Below are 22,904 nucleotides of genomic sequence, written 5' to 3'. Positions count from 1 at the left end.
ACGGGAGATTTCTGCCAGCAAATGTTAGGTGCTTTGTTTTTGAAATTTTCCTCAGGCCCTGGACATACTCTCACTGACTATGGTGATGCTTTCCTTTCCTGAGCTCCCTTTAACTTCTAAGCTTGCCCCAAGTCAAAGCCTCTCTGTTTGCACAAGCTTCTTGTAGCCATCTCCGTCTCATATACTGTGACTAGGTGTCTCAAGATGCCCTGAGTTGTGACTGCTTCTTGTTTTTAAGACTCCACACCCAGTATCTCAATTTAGATCAGGAGGTCCTCTCTCAAAATGGGTCTTTGCCGCAGCTCTCTGAGTTATGGGGAATGAAAGATGTCTTGTTTGATGCTGGCCTGCCATACTGGAAAGTTACTGCCCTATCAAGTTCCCAGACTGGGGTTAAGGTTTGTGGAGGTGTGGTTTTTGTCCCAAAGCTAAGTCTGTTGTGGAGGCTGCCTAGCTTACATTAAGAGGAGGCATTAGCTTCCCTTCTCCCTGGAGGAGCTAGGGCTGGAGCTGCAAACTGTTTCTTAATTTACTCTGTTGCCTCCCTGTTTTGCTATAGTTTTCAGTTTGTTCTATTCCTTTTTGCTGGTTCTTGGTGCTCTTCCTCACTTTTTCTCTTCTGTATGTAGCCTCTTCTTTGTTATCCAGACTTCCTCATTCATGGAGTCCCATGGAAAAAGCTTTTACTTCGCCATCATTTTGCTGTTTTTTTTTTAATTACTATTATTTTATTTTTTGTGGCACTGAGGTTTGAATTCAGGGCCTACATCTTAAGCCACTCCACCAGCCCTTTATTATGAAGGGTTTTTTTGAGATAGGGGCTCATGAGCTATTATGCCTGGGCTGGCTTTGAACCACAATCCCCCTGATCTCTGCCTCCTGAGTAGTTAGGATTATAGGCGTGAGTCACTGGTTTTCAGCTTTGCTATTGTTTTCATAAGACCTTTTTTTTTTTCTGGTGGTGGCACTGGGGTTTGAACAGAACCTTGCACTGGTAGGCAGGAGTTTTACCACTTACCTGAGCCATTCCACCAGCTTAACCTGGATGAACCCTAAGGACATCATGTTAAGTGAAATATATAAGTCACAGAAAGACAAATACTGCATGATTTCCCTGATATGGGGCATATCAGTGGTCAAAACATTAAATAGTGAAATGCATAAAATTAAATAGAATGATATTTTCCATGGTTTGGGAGAAAATGGGGAGTTGCTAAATCAAGTAACATAAAATTTCAGTTATGAAAGAAGTTCTAGATATCTGCTGTACAACATTGTACCTACAGATGATAAAACCATGAATAGTGCCCTTTCATAGCTAGGCAGGAGCTGGTGGGTACAGAACAGAGAAAGATATTGTAAAGAGGGTGCAAACTGGGACACCTGTTACAGAGTCAATAAGTGAGCTATGAAGGAGGAAGAGCAGAATTTTATACTTTAAATTTGAACTGGTTTTCTGTCACTTCTATTTTTTTCTTATGAAACTCCACTCTCCTCTTTTTCTTTTTACTGCTATAAGTTATGGCTTCCAATTAGGTTTCCTTTCTTTCAGTAGTTAATTATTGGAACAAATCTGAACTCAGTCTTATAACTTTTTCCTTTTTAATTCACAGACTTTTTAAAGTATTGTTTTGGATTTATGGAAAATTGAGCAGATGGTATGTATAGTTCATATACCTCTTCTATCATTTCCCTATTATTTACAGCTTATATTAGTGTGGAATATTTGTTATAATCCATGAACTGATACAGACATATTATGACTAAAATTTTGAATGCTGACAGAGAACTTAGAGAAGACACCTTTCCCCATATCACGTTACTAGACAAGGGAAAGTTTTCAAATATGTACAACCTGAAGTTAAAAGTTAAATCTATATTTTTTATATTTTGTCATCATTATTGGTACAGTTTGTTTGCTAAGAATGGTAAAGAAATTTCCTATAAAATCTTGAGATCTGTTATACTAGTTCCAGGGATTTCTTATTTCTATCCTGTTACTTACAAAACCACATTGGTCAGAATATTTATTAGAAAATTGTCTTCAATCATGGCTTTAAGATTATGTGATACATAAGATTAAACTTGATTTCATCTTTAAACTTCTGAGGAATACCTGGATTATATTAGATGTTCAATATGTATAATCATTTATTGAGTTAAAGAATGGATTTGAATACTTAATAATTCATTATGACCTCTTATCTGGCTCTAGTTTAACCAGATTAGAGGAATGATGCAGATTTCCTTAAAATTAAGAGTACAGTAAAAACTAGTTTTTCACTGTGAAATTTATGTTTAAAATAAAATTTCCTTAACAGATTAAAATGCAATGTATTTATCTGAATTTGCCATACTAGTAGAGAGCTGATAATTCTACATACCATCTAACTATATGAATTTAGCATGTCATTTAACAAAGAAAACATAATTCCATCTAACCTGTCATACTATATGTATATTTAAAAATAAAAACCCCTTCTCTTATGTATTAATGAAATTCTTTTTTAACTTAAAAACTATCCAAAACATTGCTTATATTTGGTGGAAATATGGGAGAATAAGTGATAAGAACATGTTAAAGTATTCAAAGAATAACAAGGGGAATCATACTCATTTCTTCTGTTAAAGGAAAGTAAAGATAATTCAGGTAGGAAGAGAATATAACACATGCCTTAGAAACAATACATACAACTGGTCACATTCTCTAGGCACTAGGATAGGAAAAGAAAGATTACACGGCATGCTTTTGAAATAAGATGGGAAGATTGTAAGGCTTTAGATAGCCATCTTAGGTTAGACAACTTCTACCTTAATTGTTCTGAGCTCTTCAAGGATGATGTATGTTTATACATAGGATCTGATCTGGCATAGAACTTTGGAGAAATGATCCATTTATTAAAAATAAATTTAACTTTTGCATTAAGGTTTATCTTGGTGTTTTCCAGAAACTTATTTTTGAAGGCACTACTTAGGTTGGCAGTTACAGTTTACTACTGCAGAAATGACTACTCTTTTATCCTGAAGGACAGGTAAGTTACAATATGACAAACATTAGAATAATATTGATTTATGAAGTTCTCAATATACAGAAGACTTAGGCTCATAATATTTGTTCCATAACAATAAATTTATCAATTCCTTATATCTAAATTTTTTTAAAAAGTAGCAATGAGGGAATGAATAAAAACTCTTACCACTTGGGAATACTATCACTGGTTCTGTAAACCTTTGTTCATCTGCTGATGGTAGGTTTAGGGAGATGACTAACACCATTCCCAGACTCGTTCCAACAAACAAACAAGGGGAGATGGTAGAATCATTTTTCCGTGCAAAGGATTCCATGAAGTATAATGCTGTAATTGCTTCTTTAGAATCTTTGTCAATACTGGAGATGCTAGAGCTTCTAGAACGATTATAAGAATTCTCTCGGTTTTCTATAAAAATTTTAAAAAGCAAAAATTAAGTAGGAACATATTTCCAGAAGGACAGTCAGATTTAATAATGAAAAACCAAAATTACAAGAGGAAAGAAGAATTTCATTCTTTGTTAATTGACATAGAAAACAGCTTATCCAGTTAACCAGCTTATTTTGAAGTTAAAAACTCTGAAATCCAGAAGTACAAATCTATAAGTTTAATGTATATTTATAAGTTTCTGATATAATTTTAATTGTGCTTCTCTCCAACTCAATTGTTGAAAGTATTCCTAATGATTTCTTGGCAGTTTTCACTTACTGAAATTATTGTGGCTACTGATATGAAAGGGCTAATCTGGATCCCAAGTATTATGTGACAAATACATTTTTTATCTGGGGTAATTACAGCTGCAAAAATTGAACTTTTTTATCAAGGCCCAAATGCAAATCTGTCTGAACTAATTTCAATCTGCCTACTTTGAATTCAAATCCAGTTTGACTTTGTCAGGAGCCAAATGAGGAGTGGGTAGGCTATGCCATCATGTTGATTGTGGTATTCTTTCTGAGAGGGCTTTAGTCCACTTAAAGGAAACAGGATGGTTACAGATTCTTTTGCTTATCAACACTTCCATATGTGCACCTTACAAGCACCTTACCCACCTACTTCAGCTAAATATTAATATGGTTATACTGTTCTTTTTATTGCTCCAGAATACAATTTCCTCATGCTTTTCTTTTTACTGCCTTTACTCTCCTTTCCAAGTGTCGCATTGTTTTTATAGGAAGAAACTAAGCAAAGATTCCTCAGACTATTTTTTTCCAAGAAGCAACATAGAATATTCATAATTTCCCCTTTTTATTGATGATCAAATTTATGAAAATAACAGTTTTTTTATAAAATTTAGAGATGAGAGGGAACTTGGAGCTAGTCTATATATTTTAGAGTTGAAAACAAAGATTTAGTTAAGTAATTAATTAAAATTACTTATTTAAGTAATTTTCCCAGAATTCACACAACTTAAAGATAGAACTATCTAAAATTCAAAATTTGCAACACTCATTCCAGTGATTATTTCTTTTATAATCCTTACATGTTGTTTCTATTCCTTGTTAATATATGTCTGCAAACTTTTTCCATTCATATTTCATACCATTCACCATTGATACAAACACCTGTTAGACAGATAGCATCATTATTTGCATGTCCATGGGACCAGAGTTAGTATAGCATAACATTAATGAAATAAAAATGAACAATAACTTTTAGTTTAAAATTTTTTGCATATAGATCACTATTAAAATTTTGAAAGGAAAATGAACAATTATTTTTAACATAGCATCAGTATAAGAAAATATTTCTAATATTATTTTTTCCTAAAGTTTTTAATTAACAAGAGAGTAGCAGCATAGTTACAAAATTCTGTTTTGGTCTTTTTTTTCCTCTACTCTAAACATTTCTGGCCTTTAGCTCTTGTACTTGACTCCCTGCCTCTATACTCAGTCCATAAATAAGAAAATAGTCCTTCCTTTTAAAAAACATATGAAGATGAAGATTCTAAACTTTAGAATTTTATATTATGAATGTTGTTCATGGCATATTTATTTGACAGTTGATGAAATTAAAGTTGTAAGACATTAAGTATTTACAGATAAAGACACTAAAAGGCTTATCATTGAGATAGAAATAGGCTCTCCATTATTACTGAAAGGAGAGTGGCCATATTAAAACATATGTTTCCCTTTGCAAAAGGTGAATGGAGCCTACCCATAAATGGAATCATTGAGAGATGAGGAAGGAGGAGAAGTGAAGAATGGATTTAGAATCATGACTCAAGGCTCCAACGGGCTTTCAGTTACTCATTGCCTAGAAGGTTTTTATATCTTTTAAATGTGACTTCCATCTCTCATGGCAAACCAAATTTTTAACTGTACTCATAAAAACTGATATGCTTAACTTACCTTCTGTTGTAACTGGTAAAGAAACCTCCATGCAAGCAGCTGATTGTGCCTTTCGAAATGGTGGTCTTCCAGGACCCCAGCGATTTACTTTTGAAACATCAGCACTGGAAAGACGTTTTCCTGAAGCACAACTCTGAGAAGTTGGACTTGTGCAATGTCCATTTACATGGTCTATAGCAAGAGGAGGAAGTCAGAATAAACATCATAATTAAATTTTGATATAAAGGAATCCAAAAGTGTAGATTAACAAAGAGGAGCAAGAATACCTTTTTATATAAACCAAATGGATATGGCTCAGTCTTGTTTTAAGATTTAACCACAATTTCAGAGTTAGCCAAAAATTTCAAGATATTTATTAAGTATAAGGTACAGTTTCACCCATTTACTTTATATCCCTACTATGAATTTTATCACTTAATGGCAATATAAAATAAGTTAACGGTATTGGACTTTTTGTTACATAATTTAAAATATACAGGGATTTTTGTAAGTTTTGGAAGTACTTTCAGTGCTTGGAGTTTAAATGGAGAACAGGAGCATCATATTGTGCAGTTCAGAATGGTACTTCAAGGATATAGGTTGTACAGTCAAAATACCTGGGTACAAATTCTAGTTCTGTCACTTACTACTTGCCCAAATTACTGAAATCTTCATGCTCTAGTTTCTTCTATAAATTTGGAATATTATTAACTACCTCATAGAGTTTGGGATTTTTTTTTTTGTATCATAATATATGTCACATACTAGAAAAATAGACACTGAATAAAATTTTATCATTGCTCTTGTTCTAGAGTATAAAACTGTTCATGTTCCAAACTTGTTCATCTAGAATTTGTGAGTTAACCTCTGCTTGATTATAACTTCAAAAATTCAGGAATGGGGGGGAACTAGTGGTAGAAGATGAGGAAAAGGATTCATAAAATTTTCTCCCATCACTTAAGTGGTAATATGTAGGCAAAACTATAATTCAGATTTTTTCAGTGAAAGTCTGTATGCTTAAATATTGGGCCACAGAGTCAGCTAAAGTATTTGGGAAGGGGCAGAATTTTGAAAACATATTTAATAGGGTTTAGGAGCCTGATGTAATACACTGAGATCCAAATCTTTTGGAACCATTTTCTTTCTTATTTATTTTTATTGTTTATTCATTTATTCATATGTGAATACATTGTTTGGGCTATCTCTCCTCCCTCCCCCATTCCTCCCTCACTTCCAGGCAGAACCTGTTCTGCCCTCTTCTCCAATTTTGTTGAAGAGAAGACAAAAGCAATAATAATAAAGACAGCATTTTTGCTAGTTTGAGATAAAGATAGCTATACAGAGGGATTCCTAGCATTGCTTCCATGCACATGGGTATTACAACCTGAATTGGTTCATCTCTACCAGACCTCTTCACTACTTCCTGGTCACCTTCCCATAGTGCCTCTGTCAGTTTAAGATTACTTTATTAGCTTCTCTGCAGTGAGCACATCAAACACTTTCAAGTTTTAGGTTTCCTTCCCTTTCCCTATTTCTCCTGTACACGTTCTCCCTTTAGCGTGTGACCTATGTCCAATAATATTACTGCAATTATTTTAGGTGTGTATATGAGGGAGAACATACGATTTTTGGCCTTCTAAGCCTGGCTAACTTTGCTTAAGATGTTGTTCTCCAGTTCCATCCATTTACTTGTGAATGACAAAATTTCATTCTTCTTTGTGGCTGAGTAAAATTCCACTGTGTATAAATACCACATTTTCTTAATCCATTTGTCAATATGGGGCATCTTGGTTGTTTCCATAATTTGGCTATTGTGAACAGTGCTGCAATAAACATGGGTGTGCAGGTGCCTTTGGATGGAACCAATCACTTCCTATTTTGACACAGAACTTCAGAAATCCCAGATGGAAAGGCAGAAGTATCTCATGATGAGTTAGCTATGGAGAAGATAAAGTTAAGAGCTCTAACCTTTGTTCTCAATCACAAATAGGAAGAATACCAAAGGAAACAGCTGACATAACAGTGTAAATTGGAAAATGGTGATTACTTTAGCAGTATAAATTGCAACAATGACTCCCCCACCCTGGGTATGTAAGTTAGGAAAAAAACTGCCCTTTTCACAGACATGATACTTTGCTCTAGCGTTCAGTTTGTCCAGAGGAATGTGGGATGGATTGCAATTCTCTTCATACCCTCTCAGCACACAGTGTGTGCCAGAACCCTGAGTAGAGTGAAATTTGCTACCTACCCAGACTCTTTGGATTTGCTAAACCGAAGCCAGCCCTAGTCTTTACCACCTTTTGGTAGCTGTTTCATTTCATTCACAGACTGGTGTCAATAGATTAATCATCATGCTTATTTTTCTATTTTTACCCCTATTTTCCTCAGCTTCTCATATTTGGCTCATGAAGTACAGTTGACATTACTATGCATGGGCACCTTGAAATTTTAGCCATATCCCTTTATTTTCAAAAGGACTGATCAACTTAAAGGATAGTTTTTATAGTTAAAAATTTAAATATATGGAAGTGAATTTTAAAATGCTTTTTAATCATGATAAATATGAATTGTTATAAAACATTTAGAAAGAAATTTAGTCATAGTTTAGATAGTCATTCTGGAATTTTATGATAAAGAAATAATGCTAAAAAACAAAAGAAAAAATAAAATAAATCCCTTGATAAATATATGCACTGTAGTACTATTTACTGTAGAGACAAATTAGAAACCAGCTATTCTTAACAATAAAACAGAAAGTTTGATAAACTGTTAGATATCACATAGTAAAGTATTATAATCTTCAAAAAACTTTCTGAGGTGCTTGTAGAAATTCATAAAATGTTTATTTGACTTTTATTATGCTTTGGTTATCTCTTATTGCATTAAAAACAAGTCTAAAATTTGATGTAAAATAACAGTCATTTTATTGTGCTCACAGTTTCTGTGACTAGGGCAAAGTAGAGATGTCTTATATATGTGATATCTGAGACATTAGTTGAGAATGCTTGAGTGGCTAGAGGTTTAAAATAATTTAGAGACTTTTTTCCTTTTTTTCCAATTTTTTAAAAGTAATTTATTGTACAAAATAATGGGTTTCATTATGAGAATTTCTACAATATACAAAACAGAAATCTGCATACCTATGTTTAAGGTAGCTCTGTTTAAAATAGCTAAACTGGAATTATCTGAGATGTCCAACAACCAATGAATGTATAAAGAAAATATGGTATATGTATAGCACGGGATATTACTTGGCTACCAAGAAAAATGTAATTATGTCATATACAGAAAATGGATAGAACTAGAGATTATCATGTTGAGTGAAATAAGTCAAGCTCAAAAACTGCATGTTTAACAATCATGTCATTTTATTTTTTTAGCTCTAGATTCCCATATTAGAGAGAAAATGTGATGTTTGTCTTTTCAGTGTGGCTTATTTTTCTTAACATGTTGATCTTTAGCTCTATTCATTTTCCTACAGATGACATAATTTCATTCTTCTTCTTTATAACTGAGTAATAGTCCATTATGTATATATCCCACATTTTCTTTATCCATTCATTTGTTGATGGGCAGCTAGGATGATTCCACAACTTGGCTATTGTGGACTGTACTACAATAAACATAGATGTTCATTTGCCTCTATTGCATACTGACTTACATTCCTTTGAGTATATGTCCTGAAGTGGTATAGCAGGATCATATAGTACTTTTAGTTTTTCGGGGCATTTCCATACTGATTTCCATAATGGCTGAACTAATTTACATTCCCATAAACAAGTGTGTAAGTGTTCCTCCCCATGCCCCATTCTCATCAGCATTTGTTATTTGCTTCCTTAATGAAAGGCATTCTGATTAGAATGAGATGGAATCTCAAGTGTTAGTCTGATTTGCATTTCCATTGTAGCTGAGGATGTTGACCATTTCTTTCTGTGTTTATTGCCCATTTGTACTTTTCTTCTGAAAAGTATTTAATCATTTTGCCCATTTATTAATTGGGTCATTTATTCTTTTGGTGTTTAATTTTCTGAGCTTTTTATTTATTATGGTATTAATCCTTTGTCAGATGAATAGCTTGCAAAGATTCTACAAGCTGTCTTATCACTCTAATAATTATATTACTTGATGTGCAGAAGCTTTTTAATTTGATGTGATTTCATTTGTCAAGTCTTGCTCTTATTTCTTGAGTTACTGAAGTCCTACTCAGGAAATAATTGCCTATGCCTACATCTTTAAGTGATTTCCCTATTTTTTCCTAGAGCAGTTTCAGAGTTTCAGGTCTTACATTAAATCTTTAATCCATTTAGAATTAATTTTTATACAGGGTGAGACAGGGATCTAGTTTCAGTCTTTTACATGTGGTATCTAGTTTTCCCAGGACCATGTGTTGAAGAAACTATCTTTTCTCTAATGTATGTTTTGGCACCTTTGTCAAAAATCAGGTGGCTGTAGTTGTGTGGGCTTATTTCTGGGTCTTCTATTTCTGGTCATTCTATTTCATATGTCTATTTTTGTGCCAGTAATGTGCTTAAAGTTTTCATTGTAGGGATCTTTCACCATCTGGGATAAATTTTTTTAACCCAGAAACTTTTTAAAATGCTATTGTGAATGGGATTGTTTTCCTGATTTCTTTCTTACAATGTTTATTGCTGGTAAATATAGGAAAGCTACTGATTTTTGTATGTTGATTTTATATCCTGCTACTCTGCTGAAAGTGTTAAGAGGTCAAACTTTCTGGTAGAGTCTTTAGGGTCTTTTACATGTAGGATCATATCATCTGCAAATAGAGATAATTTGACTTCTTCCTTTCCTATTGGTATCTCTTTTATTACTTTCTTTTGCCTTGTGCCCTGGTTAATAGTTTGAGTACTATATTGGTGGGAACCAAAACCCACAGTCTGACAAGGTCACTGTGGCTTAGCAGCATCCCGACAAGGTCGGAATCTGCAGGTGCACCATGTCGCTATCACAGTGGGAAGGAATGCTAAATGGTTTCCCTTGACTGAAAAGAAGTTTATACTTAGTCAAGGACACTGGCAGTAAAAATACAGGATGGCAAAATCAGAAAGGTTGTAACTAGGTCAGAGTATTTTGATGTTTAAGTCTCTTCCTCTTTTGTGTAAAGCTTGCTGAGAAAAATAAAATTTTGCTAGTTGGTCATCCGCCTGCTGGTCCTCTCGGTATGTGTTTTGTCATTCCCTTTCTGAGTGAGTCCTTTCATATGTCCTGTCTTGTTCACTCCTTTCTTGAGCCCTTTTGGGTCAAGGACCTCTGTGATCCTGGCACTATATTGAATAAGAGATGAGCAGTGGATACTCTAGTCTCATTCCTGATTTTAGGAGAAATGCTTTCAGTTTTTTCCATTTAATATAATGTTGGTTATAGGTTTGCCATACATAGCCTTTATTAGGTTGAGCTATGTTCTTCCTATTCCTAGTTTCTTCAGGGGTTTTTATCATGAAGGGATGTTGGATTTTGTCAAAGGCCTTTTCTGATCTATTGAGATGATCATGTGATTTTTGTTCCTGATTCTATTTATGTGCTGAATTATGTTTATTGTGTTGAACCATCCTTGGACCCTAGAATGAAACCAACTCGATCGTGATGTATGATGTGCTATTGAATTTGATTTGCAAAAATGTTATTAAGAATTTTTGCAATTACTCAGGAAGATAAGATTGGGAGGATTGTGTCCCAGACCAGTCTGGACAAAAAAAGTTGATAAGACACCATCTCAACAGATAAAAGCCAGGCAGAGTGGAATATGCTTATTATCCCAGCTAAGGTGGGAAGTGTCAATTAGGAGGAACACAGTCCATGATAGCCCAGGCATAAAATAAGACCCTATCTACAAATTAACCAGAGCAAAAAGGGCTGGAGATATGGTTCAAGCAATACAGGATCCTACCTAGCAAGTGCAAAGCCCTGAATTCAACCCCCAAACCCTAGTACTGCCCCACCAAAAATATTGTTTGCCTCTGTGTTCATCAAAGAAACTGGTCTTTGTTTTCTCTTTTGTTGTTGTTTTTGTGTCCTTATCCATTGTTGGGCATCATAGAATGAATCTGATGGTGTTCCTTCTCTTTCTATTTTATGGAATAGGTAGAGAAGCATTGTGCTAGTTTTTCTTTCAAGATCTGGTAGAATTGAGCAGTGAATCCATCTCGTCATGGGCTTTTCTTTGTTAGGAGATTATTTATTATTGCCTCAGTCTTACCGATTTTTATAGTTCTAAATTATTTATATTCTCATGGTTCAATTTTGGTAAGTCACATGTGTCTAGAAACTTACCTATTTCTTCTAGATTTTCCAATTTACTGGAATATAACTTTTCAAAATATTCCCTAGTGACCCTCTGGTTGTCATTGGTATTTGTTGTAATGCCCCCCCTTTCATCTTTAATTTTATTATTTTGAGTCTTTCCCTTTTGCTTTTGGTTGGTTTGGCTAAGTGTTTATCAATCATGTTCATCTTTTTCAGAGAACCAGCTCTTTATTTTGTTGATTCTTTGTATTAGTTAGTCTTCATTTCATTGATTTCTGCCCTGATCTTCATTATTTTTCCTATTAATTTTTGGGTTTGCTTATTCTTATTTTTTTAAGAACTTGAGGGGTTTCATTAGATTATTTATGATATATCTCTGATGTTTTAATTGGCCCTCATAGCTATAAACTTCCCTCTTGAAACTGCCTTTGCTGTATACTATAGGTTCTGGTATGTTATGTTTTCATTTTCAATTAATTCTAAGAAGTTTTAAATTTTCACCCTGATTTCTTCATTTTATATTGTTCAGTCTCCATGTGTTTAGTAGTTTCTTTTGTTGTTGATGTCTAGCTATTCTGTTATGATCTGATAGGATACAAAAATTATGTATATTTTCTTGAATTTGTTAAGACTTGATTTGTGGCCTAAAATGTGATCAACTTTGGAGAAGGTTCCATGGATGTTGAGAAGAATGTGTATTCCACAGCAGTGGGATGGAATATTCTGCAGATGTCTGTTAAGTCATGATCTGTGGTATAGTTTACCTCTTAGGTTCCCTTGTTGTTTTTTTGTCTGGATGGTCTATCTATTGATGAGAGTGGGGTCTTAAAAGTCACCCACTATCACTATATCTGCATCTATCTGTCCCTTTATATCTAGTAGTGTTTGTCTTATGAAGGTGGATGCACCAACCTTTGGTGCATATAAATTTACAATGGTATCTTCTTGATGGATCATTCTCTTTACTACTACTAGTGACTCTCTTTAACTCTTCTGAGTAATTTTGACTTGAAGTCTATTTTGTCTGATATGAATATAGCCACTCCTGCTTTCTTTTGGCTTCTACTTGCTTGGTACATTGTTTTGTTTTCTTTCACTTTCAGCCTGTGTGTGTCTTTGCCAGTGAGGTGTGTCTCTTGTAGATAACAAATAGTTGGATATCATTTTTTGAGCCAGTCAGCCAACCTGCATCTTTTAATTGGAGAGTTAAGGCCATTTACATTTAGCATTACTTTTGAGAGGTGTTTTCTGATTCTTTATAATTTTGTTGGTTTATTTTCCCTAGTTGATTCTATTACTATTTTTTAATTTTCTTTTGTACTTATTAAAATTAGAGGTTGCTGGTTTATTGAGTTGAACATGATTGGTTCTTCCCTAATTCCTTTGCATTTATCTATTTCTCTCATGAAACTTATTCTTTCCTGAATTCTCATGTTTGTGACTGTCTTTCTTTCTCTTCTGTGTGAAGGATTCCTTTATGTATGTTTTGCAATGCTGGCTAGTTGCTTTAGTTTGTGCATATCTTGGAAAGCCTCTATTTCCCCTCTGATTTGAAAGGATAACTTGGCTGAATATAGCATTTTTGGCTGGTAGTTCTTTACTCTCAGGGCTTGAATTTTGTTATTCCATGTTTTCCTAGATTTTAGGGTTTCTGCTGAGAGGTCTGATGTAATTTGGATGTTTTTGCCTTTGTAAGTTGGCATTTTTCTCATACAGTTTTCAATATCCTTTCTTTTGTCTCTAGACTTGACATTTCAAATATAATCTGGTGTCCAGAGTTTCTTTTCTGGTCCAGTCTATTTGGATTTCTATATGCCTCTGGTGCTTGAATGTCCATATCTTTCCCAAGATTTGGGAACTTTTCTGCTATAATTTCATTGTAGTTTTCCTACGCCTTTAGTTTGTATCTCAGCTCCTTCTTACACTTGGTCTCTTTATTGTGTCCCAGAGTTCTTAAAAGTTTTGGTCATGCTTGTTATTTTTTCCTTCACTGCTATCTAAATGTAGTATTTCCTTAACCTCATCTTCGATCTCTGACATTCCTTCTTCTGCATGGTTTAGTTGATTGGTGATGTTTTCCACTGTTTTTATTTGGTTTATTGAAATTTTCATTTTCAAAATTTCTGTTTTTTTTTTAATTTTAATTTTTTTCAGAATTTCAATATCCTTGCTGAACTTCTCAACAATGTTACTTTTTTTTTTTTATTCAAGTCTTGAGCTGACTTCCTTACTTTATTCATCTATTTGTTCAAATCCTTTTTGAGGTCATTGATCATTTATTAAAGTATACTTTTGATTTCTTTGTCTGGCATTTTAGCTGCTTCAGTGTCTCTCAATTCAGTTATTGGGGAGGTATAACCATGTGGAGGTGTCATATTGTCTTTTTTCATATTTCTTCTGTTTCTATATTGCAATTTGTACATCAGTTGAGATAGATGTCTCTGATTTATTTATTTACTTATTCCTTCCTTTCTTCATTTATTATTGGAGTCTTCTTAGCGGAGAGTATCCTCTTGGGCTCACAATCCCTACTGTCTTTCAAAGGGAGAAAGCAGCTAGGACTAACATCAACAGTTGAAAAACACATCTAATATTTAAATATAGTATAAAACAATTGGAAACATCAATTACTTCCCCAATAAAGTTTAAAAGTAAAGAAGCTAGAATACTTAAAGGATATGCCAGGAGTTTGAAAATGATTAAACCTAGAGTTATTAATAATTAGCTGCTAAAAAAGGAGGTATGGAGAAAGGAAAAAGGAGAGGAAGCAACCAAGGAATTGGCAGGAATAGACAATGGGTGGTAGGTATAGGAAAGGCTAGAAGAATGGTGAGAGAGAGCAGGGTAAAATAGGTACAGCAAAAGATAAAATGGTGAAAAGAGAAAAACCAAAAAGGAAAAGAGAAAATTCACAACTAAAACATTCCAATAACAAATGCCACTATACAAAAATAAGAAATAAAAAAACTATATACCAGCCAATATGTCTTCCTTGATGAGAGAAGGAAGGCCAATTTCTGGTTCTCATGCTTGTATTTTCAGTTTCCTTTGGGAGACAGAAAGGTTTTTCCATTTGCTTTTCCTTTTTGAATTTGAAAGAAGTTAGAACAGTGGAATCTCTGTTCAGTGGAGTTGAGTCCTGTTCTGCCTTCCTTGCTGAATTAAATTCAGGACAGTGTTTACCTCTAAGCAGGTTGCTGATACAGGTGCTGCCATCAATCTATTCCTGAGGAGAAAGCATTCCCCCCTCCCCCAATATTGGATGTTGCTTCCTATGCTCCTTAATTGGGGTAAATAAATTTCTGAGCAGTGGCTTCTGGCCACCAATCTCTTTGTTCTTTTGGAGGTTTGCAAAGCTGCTGAGTGCTTACCAAGCACTGGCTTGGTAAGACAAGGAACTCTAATTAATTCTGACTGCCTTAGCCTTATAATTTTCAGTCTTAGCACATACAATTTATGTCCCTTCTCCTACTAGCATTAGTTTGTGTTGTAGGACAGCTTCTGCCACCACTGCAGGAGACCTCATTTGCACCTCCATGGCTATTGTTTTGGTGATTTGGCCTTTGGCTTTGAAGCTTCTGTTGGTACTTTCCCCCAAGTAGATTCTGTTGGTAAATCTGAGGCCAAGTATATATGTGTATGTGTGTGTATATATACATATATACATATGTATATATACATGGCTGGGCTCCTTCGCTTGCATGTGTGCACTGTAGATTTCCTGTCTTGGATTTTGTTTTCGTGGAGTACCAACTGGTGTGCACCTGTGGATCTTTGAAGGCTTGTGTTTTAGGCTGATCTTTTTCTTACAGCTCACTAGTGAGGCTTTTTCTCCTTCTCTAACATTTTGCTATGCACTCTATTTTAGAGTTTGTTGTTTCTTTAATAAATCTAAAGTTCAGTAGTTCTGGATTTCATCTGGAGTCTGTGTACTATTTACTGGTGCTTTCCTTGCTTTTCTTCATTACAGGGGGCAGGAGCTCTGGAGTTTCCACACAATTTTGCTATGAACCCAGGACTGCCTTAAAAAATATATAAAATATTTAAAGTACACAAGGTCACACTGGTAATGTCTTGAATAACTATATAATAAATTCAGTATCAAAACTAAGAAAATGACAATGGTATAATTCAGGGTATAATCAGATTTCATCAGTTTTAGATGCACCTATTTGTGTGTTGTGTGGCTCCATGTGTTTAGCTCCATGCAATTTTATCACATGTGTAGATTTAGGTAACTACTACTACAATTAAGATTCAGAATTATTCCATCATGAGAAGGTCTGTGCTATTTTTAACACCACTACTCACTCTTTTACTGCTCGCTAACTTTTGGCAAAACTAATAGGTTCTCCATCTCTAAAACTGTACTTCCACATTCTATATAAATAGATTAATAGTGTATTTAACATTTAAGATTAGTTATTTTATAAAAATTCTCTTGATATTTTTATAAAATATCTTTATAAAAGATCTCTTGAGATCTATATAAGTGATGCATATCAATAGTTAGGTCTTTTTTATTACTGAGTAGTGCTCCATGATGTGACATATTCTCTTCCCCTAAATTTTGGCAGTATAAAGGATTTTTGAATCCATACAGGGTTTTGAGTGAATATCAGTTCACATTTTCTAGAACAAACAGTCAGGAGTGAAAATCTTAGTTAATGTAGTAGTTGCATTTTAATTTTATAAGAAAGTGAAAATCTGTTTACTGGACTGAACCATTTTGCATTCCCACCAGAAAATTATGAGAGTTCCATTCAATCTATATCATCCTCACAGTCACCTAGTAATGTCAGTATTTTTTATTTTAGCTATTCTAATGAGTATTCCATTGTTTTTTTTAATTTGCATTCCTCATGAGACTAATAATGTTGCATGCCTATCTCCTCATGTGCTTATTTGCCAGGTATACATACCCTCTTTGGTGAATGGTCTGTTCAAGTATTTTGCCCATTTAAAATTAAATGTTAGGCCAGGCATGGTGGTGAATGCCTGTGGTCTCAGCTACAAGGAGGCTAAGGTGGGAGGATTACTTGAGCCCTTGAGTTCAAAACCATCCTAGACAACAAAGCAAGACCTTAGCTCAAAATAATACATTTTATTTTGGAATAATTTGAGATTCTCAGGACATTTACAAAGTCACTACATAAATTTCTTATGTATTTCTTTACTAGTTTCCTGTAATGCTAACATCATCATGCTATCTTTCCAAAACTGAGAAGTAACCTTAGTATATTACTATGAACTATAGACTTTATTCATATTTCATTAGTTTTAAATTTATTTTATATTTTTTATTGAAATGAAATTCACATAATACAACCATTTTATTGTGATGTTTCTGAACATGCATAAAATGTACTTTTGTCATATTTACTCTTTCTTATCTCTCCTTCCCTCTTTATTAGTTTTATTACAGTTGTTACAGCTTTTAATTACACAATAATATATATATAATACATATATAATCTGTAAGTATATATAATATATAATTAGGATCCTTTTGTTTCTCTTTCTTTATCTATTTGCTCTGGCTAGAACTTCCAGTGTAATGTTGAATAGAAGTGGTAAAGCACCAAATATGTTTTATCCTGGATCCTAAGGAAGAAAATTTTCAGTTTTTCCAAACTAATTATCATGTGGATTTTTCACAAACGCCCTTTATCAGTTTGAGGAAGTTCTCTTTTATTCCTAGTTTTTAGAATGTTATTTTTTTCTTTTCTTTTTCTTTCTCTCTTTGTTATTTTAAATAATGAAAGGCATGCTCAATTTGCTGATTTTTTTTTCTGTATTGAGATAATCATGTGGTTTTTCATTAATTACATTAGTATTGCTTTTACATTGTTGATTTTGTTTTACATGGGGCCTCATGTTTATTTATCTATATATGTTTTTTTGCCTTGAGGCAGCATCAGACTGCAATCCTCCTTTCTGTGGCCTCTCACTTACCTGGGATCACAGGCGTACCTGGGGCAGTGGGGTCTCACTTTTTTACCCAGGCTGGTTTTAAACTGCAATCCTTTCAATCTGGAAATCTGGGATTACAGGCATGAGCCTCCATATCCTTTAACTTTGTTAATTTTCTTCCATTGAAGTATACTTGCAACTCTGGGATATATCCCTCTTGGTTTTTTAACCTGCCATTGCATCCAGTTTGTTAGTAATTTCTCAAGAATTTTCACATCTATATTCAAAAGGAGATGTTTTACATTTTTTTTTTATATTGTGTTATTCTTTGGCTTTGAAATCAGAAAAATGCTGTATCATAGAATGAACCAGGAAATCTTCCCTACTCTTTTATTTTTTAGGAAAGCTTGAGAAAGGGTGATATTACTTAAATGTGTGATAAAATTCACCAGTGAAGCTAACTCACCTTGCACTTTTCTTTTTGGGAGGTTTTTTATTCAATCTCACTTGTTATAAATATGTTCAGATTATGTTTCCTCTTGAATCACATTTGGTCATGCAAATGTTTTTGGAATTTACCCATTTCATACTGTTATCAAATGTTGGCATACAATGAAGGTTGATAATAATGGTCCCACTTTCATTTGTGCCTTTATTTGTATCCTTCTTTTCCTTTTTTTTTTTTTTTTGGTGGGACTGGGATTTGAACTCAGGGTTTCCCACTTTCAAAGCAAGCACTCTACTGCTTGAGTCATACCTCCAGTCCATTTTGCTCTGGTTATTTTGGAGATGGGGGCTCTCATGAACTATTTGTCAGGGCTGGCCTCAAACCATGATCCTCCTGATCTCAGTCTCCCAAGTAGCTAGGATTACAGGTATCAGCCACCAGTGCCCAGCAATTCTTTCCTTTTTTTTTAAGTCTAAGTAAAGCTTTGCCAATTGTTGATGTTTGGGGTTTTGTTAATTATTTTTCACTATTGTACTTATCTCCTACCCAGTTATTTTTCTTAGAATGGACCATTGTCCCACATCTTAAAATTAGAATATATTAGCTATACAGAGGGGCTTCACTGTGATATTTTCATAAATGAATACAATATATCCCCATTAGATTCACCCCTCTAACACTCCTCTTTATCCTCCTCCCCCTTTCTTAAAACAACTTCAAACAGTTTTATTTTTCTATTTTCATATATGTGTATAAGGCATTTAAACCATGTTCATCTTCCTCTACCCTCTTTTATCCTCCCCCCTTGCTGGTACCATCTTCAAAGAGAACCTGTTTTACATTCTTGTCATTCTTTTTTAAGTACTAGACTCTAATATGAGAGAGAACATGAGATATTTGTCTTTTTTAGTCTGACTTATTTCACTTAACGTGATGTAAATGACATGATTTTATTTTTTATGTCAGAATAATATTCCATTGTGGGTACACACTACATTTTTTTTTTTATCCATTCATTGGTTGATGGGCACAATCTTTATTCTCACTTTACTTCTGCTGGCTTTGGTCCTAATTTCTTCTTTTCCTAGTTTCAAATAGTGTAGAGTAAATTATTGATTTGGGACCTTTCTTCTTTTTAACATAGGTGTTTATAGTTATAAATTTCCTTCTGATCACTATTTTTGTGGCAACTCATAAATTTTAGTTTTTGTTTTCATTTTTCTCAAATTTCCCTTGATTTCCCCTTAGACACACTCTTTATTTTAGAATGTGTTGCTAAATTCCAAAATATTTGTGACTTTTCCAATGTTCCTTGTGATTTCTAGATTCATTTTCTTTGTGGTAGGAGAGAAAACGTTGTTTTATTTCAGTCTTCTATAATTTACTAAAATGTTTTATCCTTGAGAAGGTTCCCTTGAGAAGAATAGGATCCTTGAGAAGAATATGTATTTTACTGTTGCTATAAAAAATACTCTGTATACATCTATTAAGGCTAATTGGTTTATAGTGTTGGTCTAGTCTTCTATTTCCTTTTTGATTCTGTCTGGACAGTCTATCCATTATTAAAAGCAAGGCTTGACTTCTCTATTATTATAGAACTGTGTAATTCTCTCTTCAGTGTTTGCTTCATATATTTTGGAACTATGCTGTTTGGTGGGTATTTATAATCATATCTTCTTGATGAATCATATCTTTTATCAGCATTCAATGTCCTTTAGCCTTATATCAATTTTAGACATAAAGTGTACTTTGTCTGATATTAACATTACTATCCCAGCTCTCTTTTGGTTATTGTTTGCATGGAGTATCATCTCTCATCTTTTTATTTTCAATCTGCTTGTGCTTTTGGTTTTAAAATAAATATTTTATAGATAACAAATAGTTGGATATGTTTTAATTTTTTTCATTTTGCTACTCTCTGTGAGAACTGATGAATGTAACCTATTTACATTTAAAGTGATTACTGATAAGGAAACACCTCTGTCATTTTTCTATTTCTTTTTGAAAAGTCACATCCTTTTTGTTGTGGTTCCTTAATTGCTCCACTATTGCTTTATTTTTTATTTGATTATATTTTCCTTAGTGTACTTTTTTGAATAACTCCTTTCTGAATATTTTTATTTTCTTAATGATTCCTCTGATGATTAAAATTAACATCCTAAACTTATAATAACATTTTTAATTGGTAATAAATTAGTTTGAATAACAAATAAAACTGCTCTTTTGCAAGTCCACTATCTCTTCTTAGGTTGTTGTTATAAATTACATCTTAATACACTGCATATATATTAAGAAAGATATACAATTATCGTTTAACATGGGCATCTCTTAAATCATATAGGGATCAAAAAAAGCAGAGATAAAAACCAAAACTATAGTAATTATGGCTTTTATATTTACCTATGAAGTTACATTTACTGGTGTTCTTTCTTTATTTTAAAATCCTTTCATTTCAGCCTATAGGACTTTAAAGTGTTCCTCTACAGATGATCTACTCATTATGAATTCCTGCTTTCATTTGCCTGGGAATATCTTCATTCTCTTTTGTTTTTGAAAGAAAATTTTGCCAGATATAGAATTTTCCATTTTATTTTTTTCTTTCAGCACTTTATGCCATCCCACTGTATTTAAAAATAAAATGATTATTTTATTTAATTAAAATCATATAGGATTACAGTTGTCCCTTAGTATCTTCAGCAGATTGGTTCCAGGACCCCCAAGGATAACAGAATCCTTGGATACTTAAGTCTCTTACCTATAGTTGTGTTGCAGTTGTATATAATCTCATGGTATCCTCCTTCATACTGTAAATCATCTTTAGATTGTTTGAAATACCTAATACAGTGCAAACAGTATGCAAACAGTTATATCATATTGTTTAGAAATAATGATAAGTCTGTACATGTTCAGTACAGACTAAAAAATATTTTTGATCTGCCATTGGTGAATGCACAGATACAGACCCCTGGATATAGAGGGCCAACTACATATGTATTTAGATTTTAGATTTCACAAATTATGTGTGTTATAATGGTTACTTGATTTATATACAATGAAATGAAGTTGTGAATATTCTGCATAAACTTTGGGTACCATGTTTTGTGACTGAGGTTCAAAGATTAACTCTACAATTTAATAACAACCTAACCTCAGTTTCTTCTCTGGGAAAAGAAGATTGATAATAGTAACAATGGTCTTAAAAAGTTAAGCAAATCCTTGCATTTCTGTTATTTTAGCCATTTGATATTAGTAGGATTTAATGCTATGGCTTTAAGTCAGAGTAAAGGGAATGAAAATAAAAGTTATCCAAAGAAATTTCAAAAAGCAAAATAAAAAATTCCCACACTAAAACAAGCAGTTAGAAGTTCTAGAAGGAAAATTTCTAAAGGCCTATTAATAAAAATATTTTAGAGAAAGACTTAATGCATAAGTCTGTGACCACTATTAAAAATAAACTAAAAGTGAACCAAATTTTCAGTTAATTCTAAATGGTACTAATGTACATAACAGGAAAAATAAGTCCAAAATATATATTCATTTATATGATTACTGTCACAAAAAGTCTATATGCATGATAATTGAATGCTTTAAAAACATTTTCATGATAAAAAGAAAACAAATAAAACATTACATACCTTGGTGCTTAATGATTTATAAAACATAATTTTGTAAGATGATTATTAACAAATAAAATGCTGAATGCTGCCAACAGAACTGTATGGTGATTTTTAAGAAAGTCTTTTTGGAAAGCTATTAAATTCTGCCAACTAGAAAATTTGTGTAATTCACGGATTGGTTGGTAAAAATGTTCGGCCAAATGAATGTTAAGAAAACTTAAAATTGTTGGCTTTTGCCTACTGTGCCGAGATCAGCCTTAAGATCTGTTGGCAGACTTAACTTTCTTGATCCTTTAACTGAAACAACAGAAAAAGGAAAAAGGCAGTTGTTAATCATATAAAATGAAGAATATAGAGGACAGAATGTTTTGGGGTTTTTTTTGACATTTCAAGTTATTTTAATTAAATTTTTCAAACCAGTTGTGCACATATACATGGCTTGAAAATTAGACAGACAGAATGTTTTATAATAAATTATTAATTTTTTTTGGTGGTACTAAGTATTGAACTCAGGGTCTTCAGTTGCTAATCAAGCGCTCTGTCACTTAAGACATGCCCTAGTCCTTTTGCTTTTAGTTTGTTTTTTAGATAGGTCTAGGTCAGCATTGTACCATGATGCCACTACTTCCCCCTCCTGAGTAGCTGGGATTAAAAGTGTGCACTACTATGTCTGGCTCTAATTATTAATATCTTGATAAACATTATTATATTTAATGAGTACATATGGAAGCAGAAATACTGTTCTGGTGTCAGTTGGGTTGCTACTCAGTGGTAAATATTTAATATGCAAACAAACATGAGAAAAGTAATTATTCTTACAGCAAACAAGTGAACATTTTTATAGTGTCTTTCACAGGTGTTGTGAGAAGTAATTTCTTTTTTAATTTGGAAAGGACAAAAATAAATTTCAGCTATATCTAACAGGTAGAGATTTTTTACAACAAATGTATAAGATCATATCATAAATTGCTACAAAAAGGGTAATAACTGATTAACCTTGTCTACATTTTTTAAAATTGAAAAAAGAAAATTCTATTACTTATAATGTAAACAAATCAAATCAAGGAAACCACTATGTCTATGGTAGATGAAATAATGGCATCAATATTGGAATACTAGGAAACTGAAGTAGATAAAAAATTCTTGAGAATATAAAATATTTGAAATGAACTTAATTATAGTATTATATATCAAGTTATCTAGAAAACATCTGTCTAAATCAAGAAAATCAGAATTTATTAAAAGACTTCTTTCTTATCTGCCTGTTACTGAAAAAATTTACATTTGATACCTCATTAAATATTTA

General features: G+C 33.1%; 1 protein-coding gene across 5 annotated transcripts in view; it reads right to left on the bottom strand.

Annotated features, from left to right (window-relative positions):
- The window catches only part of Stxbp5l (syntaxin binding protein 5L), a 391,328-nt gene that overhangs the window by 45,533 nt on the left and 322,891 nt on the right, over nucleotides 1-22,904 (bottom strand). For all 5 annotated transcript variants that reach the window (XM_074073244.1, XM_074073245.1, XM_074073246.1 and 2 more), the window contains 2 exons: nucleotides 5,378-5,548; nucleotides 3,198-3,437 (listed from right to left, as the gene is read on the bottom strand). In XM_074073244.1, the coding sequence (XP_073929345.1) occupies nucleotides 3,198-3,437; nucleotides 5,378-5,548 (411 nt within the window). The remainder of the gene's footprint in view (nucleotides 1-3,197; nucleotides 3,438-5,377; nucleotides 5,549-22,904) is intronic.

The sequence above is a fragment of the Castor canadensis genome, chromosome 5 (assembly GCF_047511655.1).
Source record: "Castor canadensis chromosome 5, mCasCan1.hap1v2, whole genome shotgun sequence".
In the NCBI taxonomy this organism is placed as follows: domain Eukaryota; kingdom Metazoa; phylum Chordata; class Mammalia; order Rodentia; family Castoridae; genus Castor; species Castor canadensis.
This window is presented reverse-complemented; position numbering and strand designations above follow the sequence as displayed.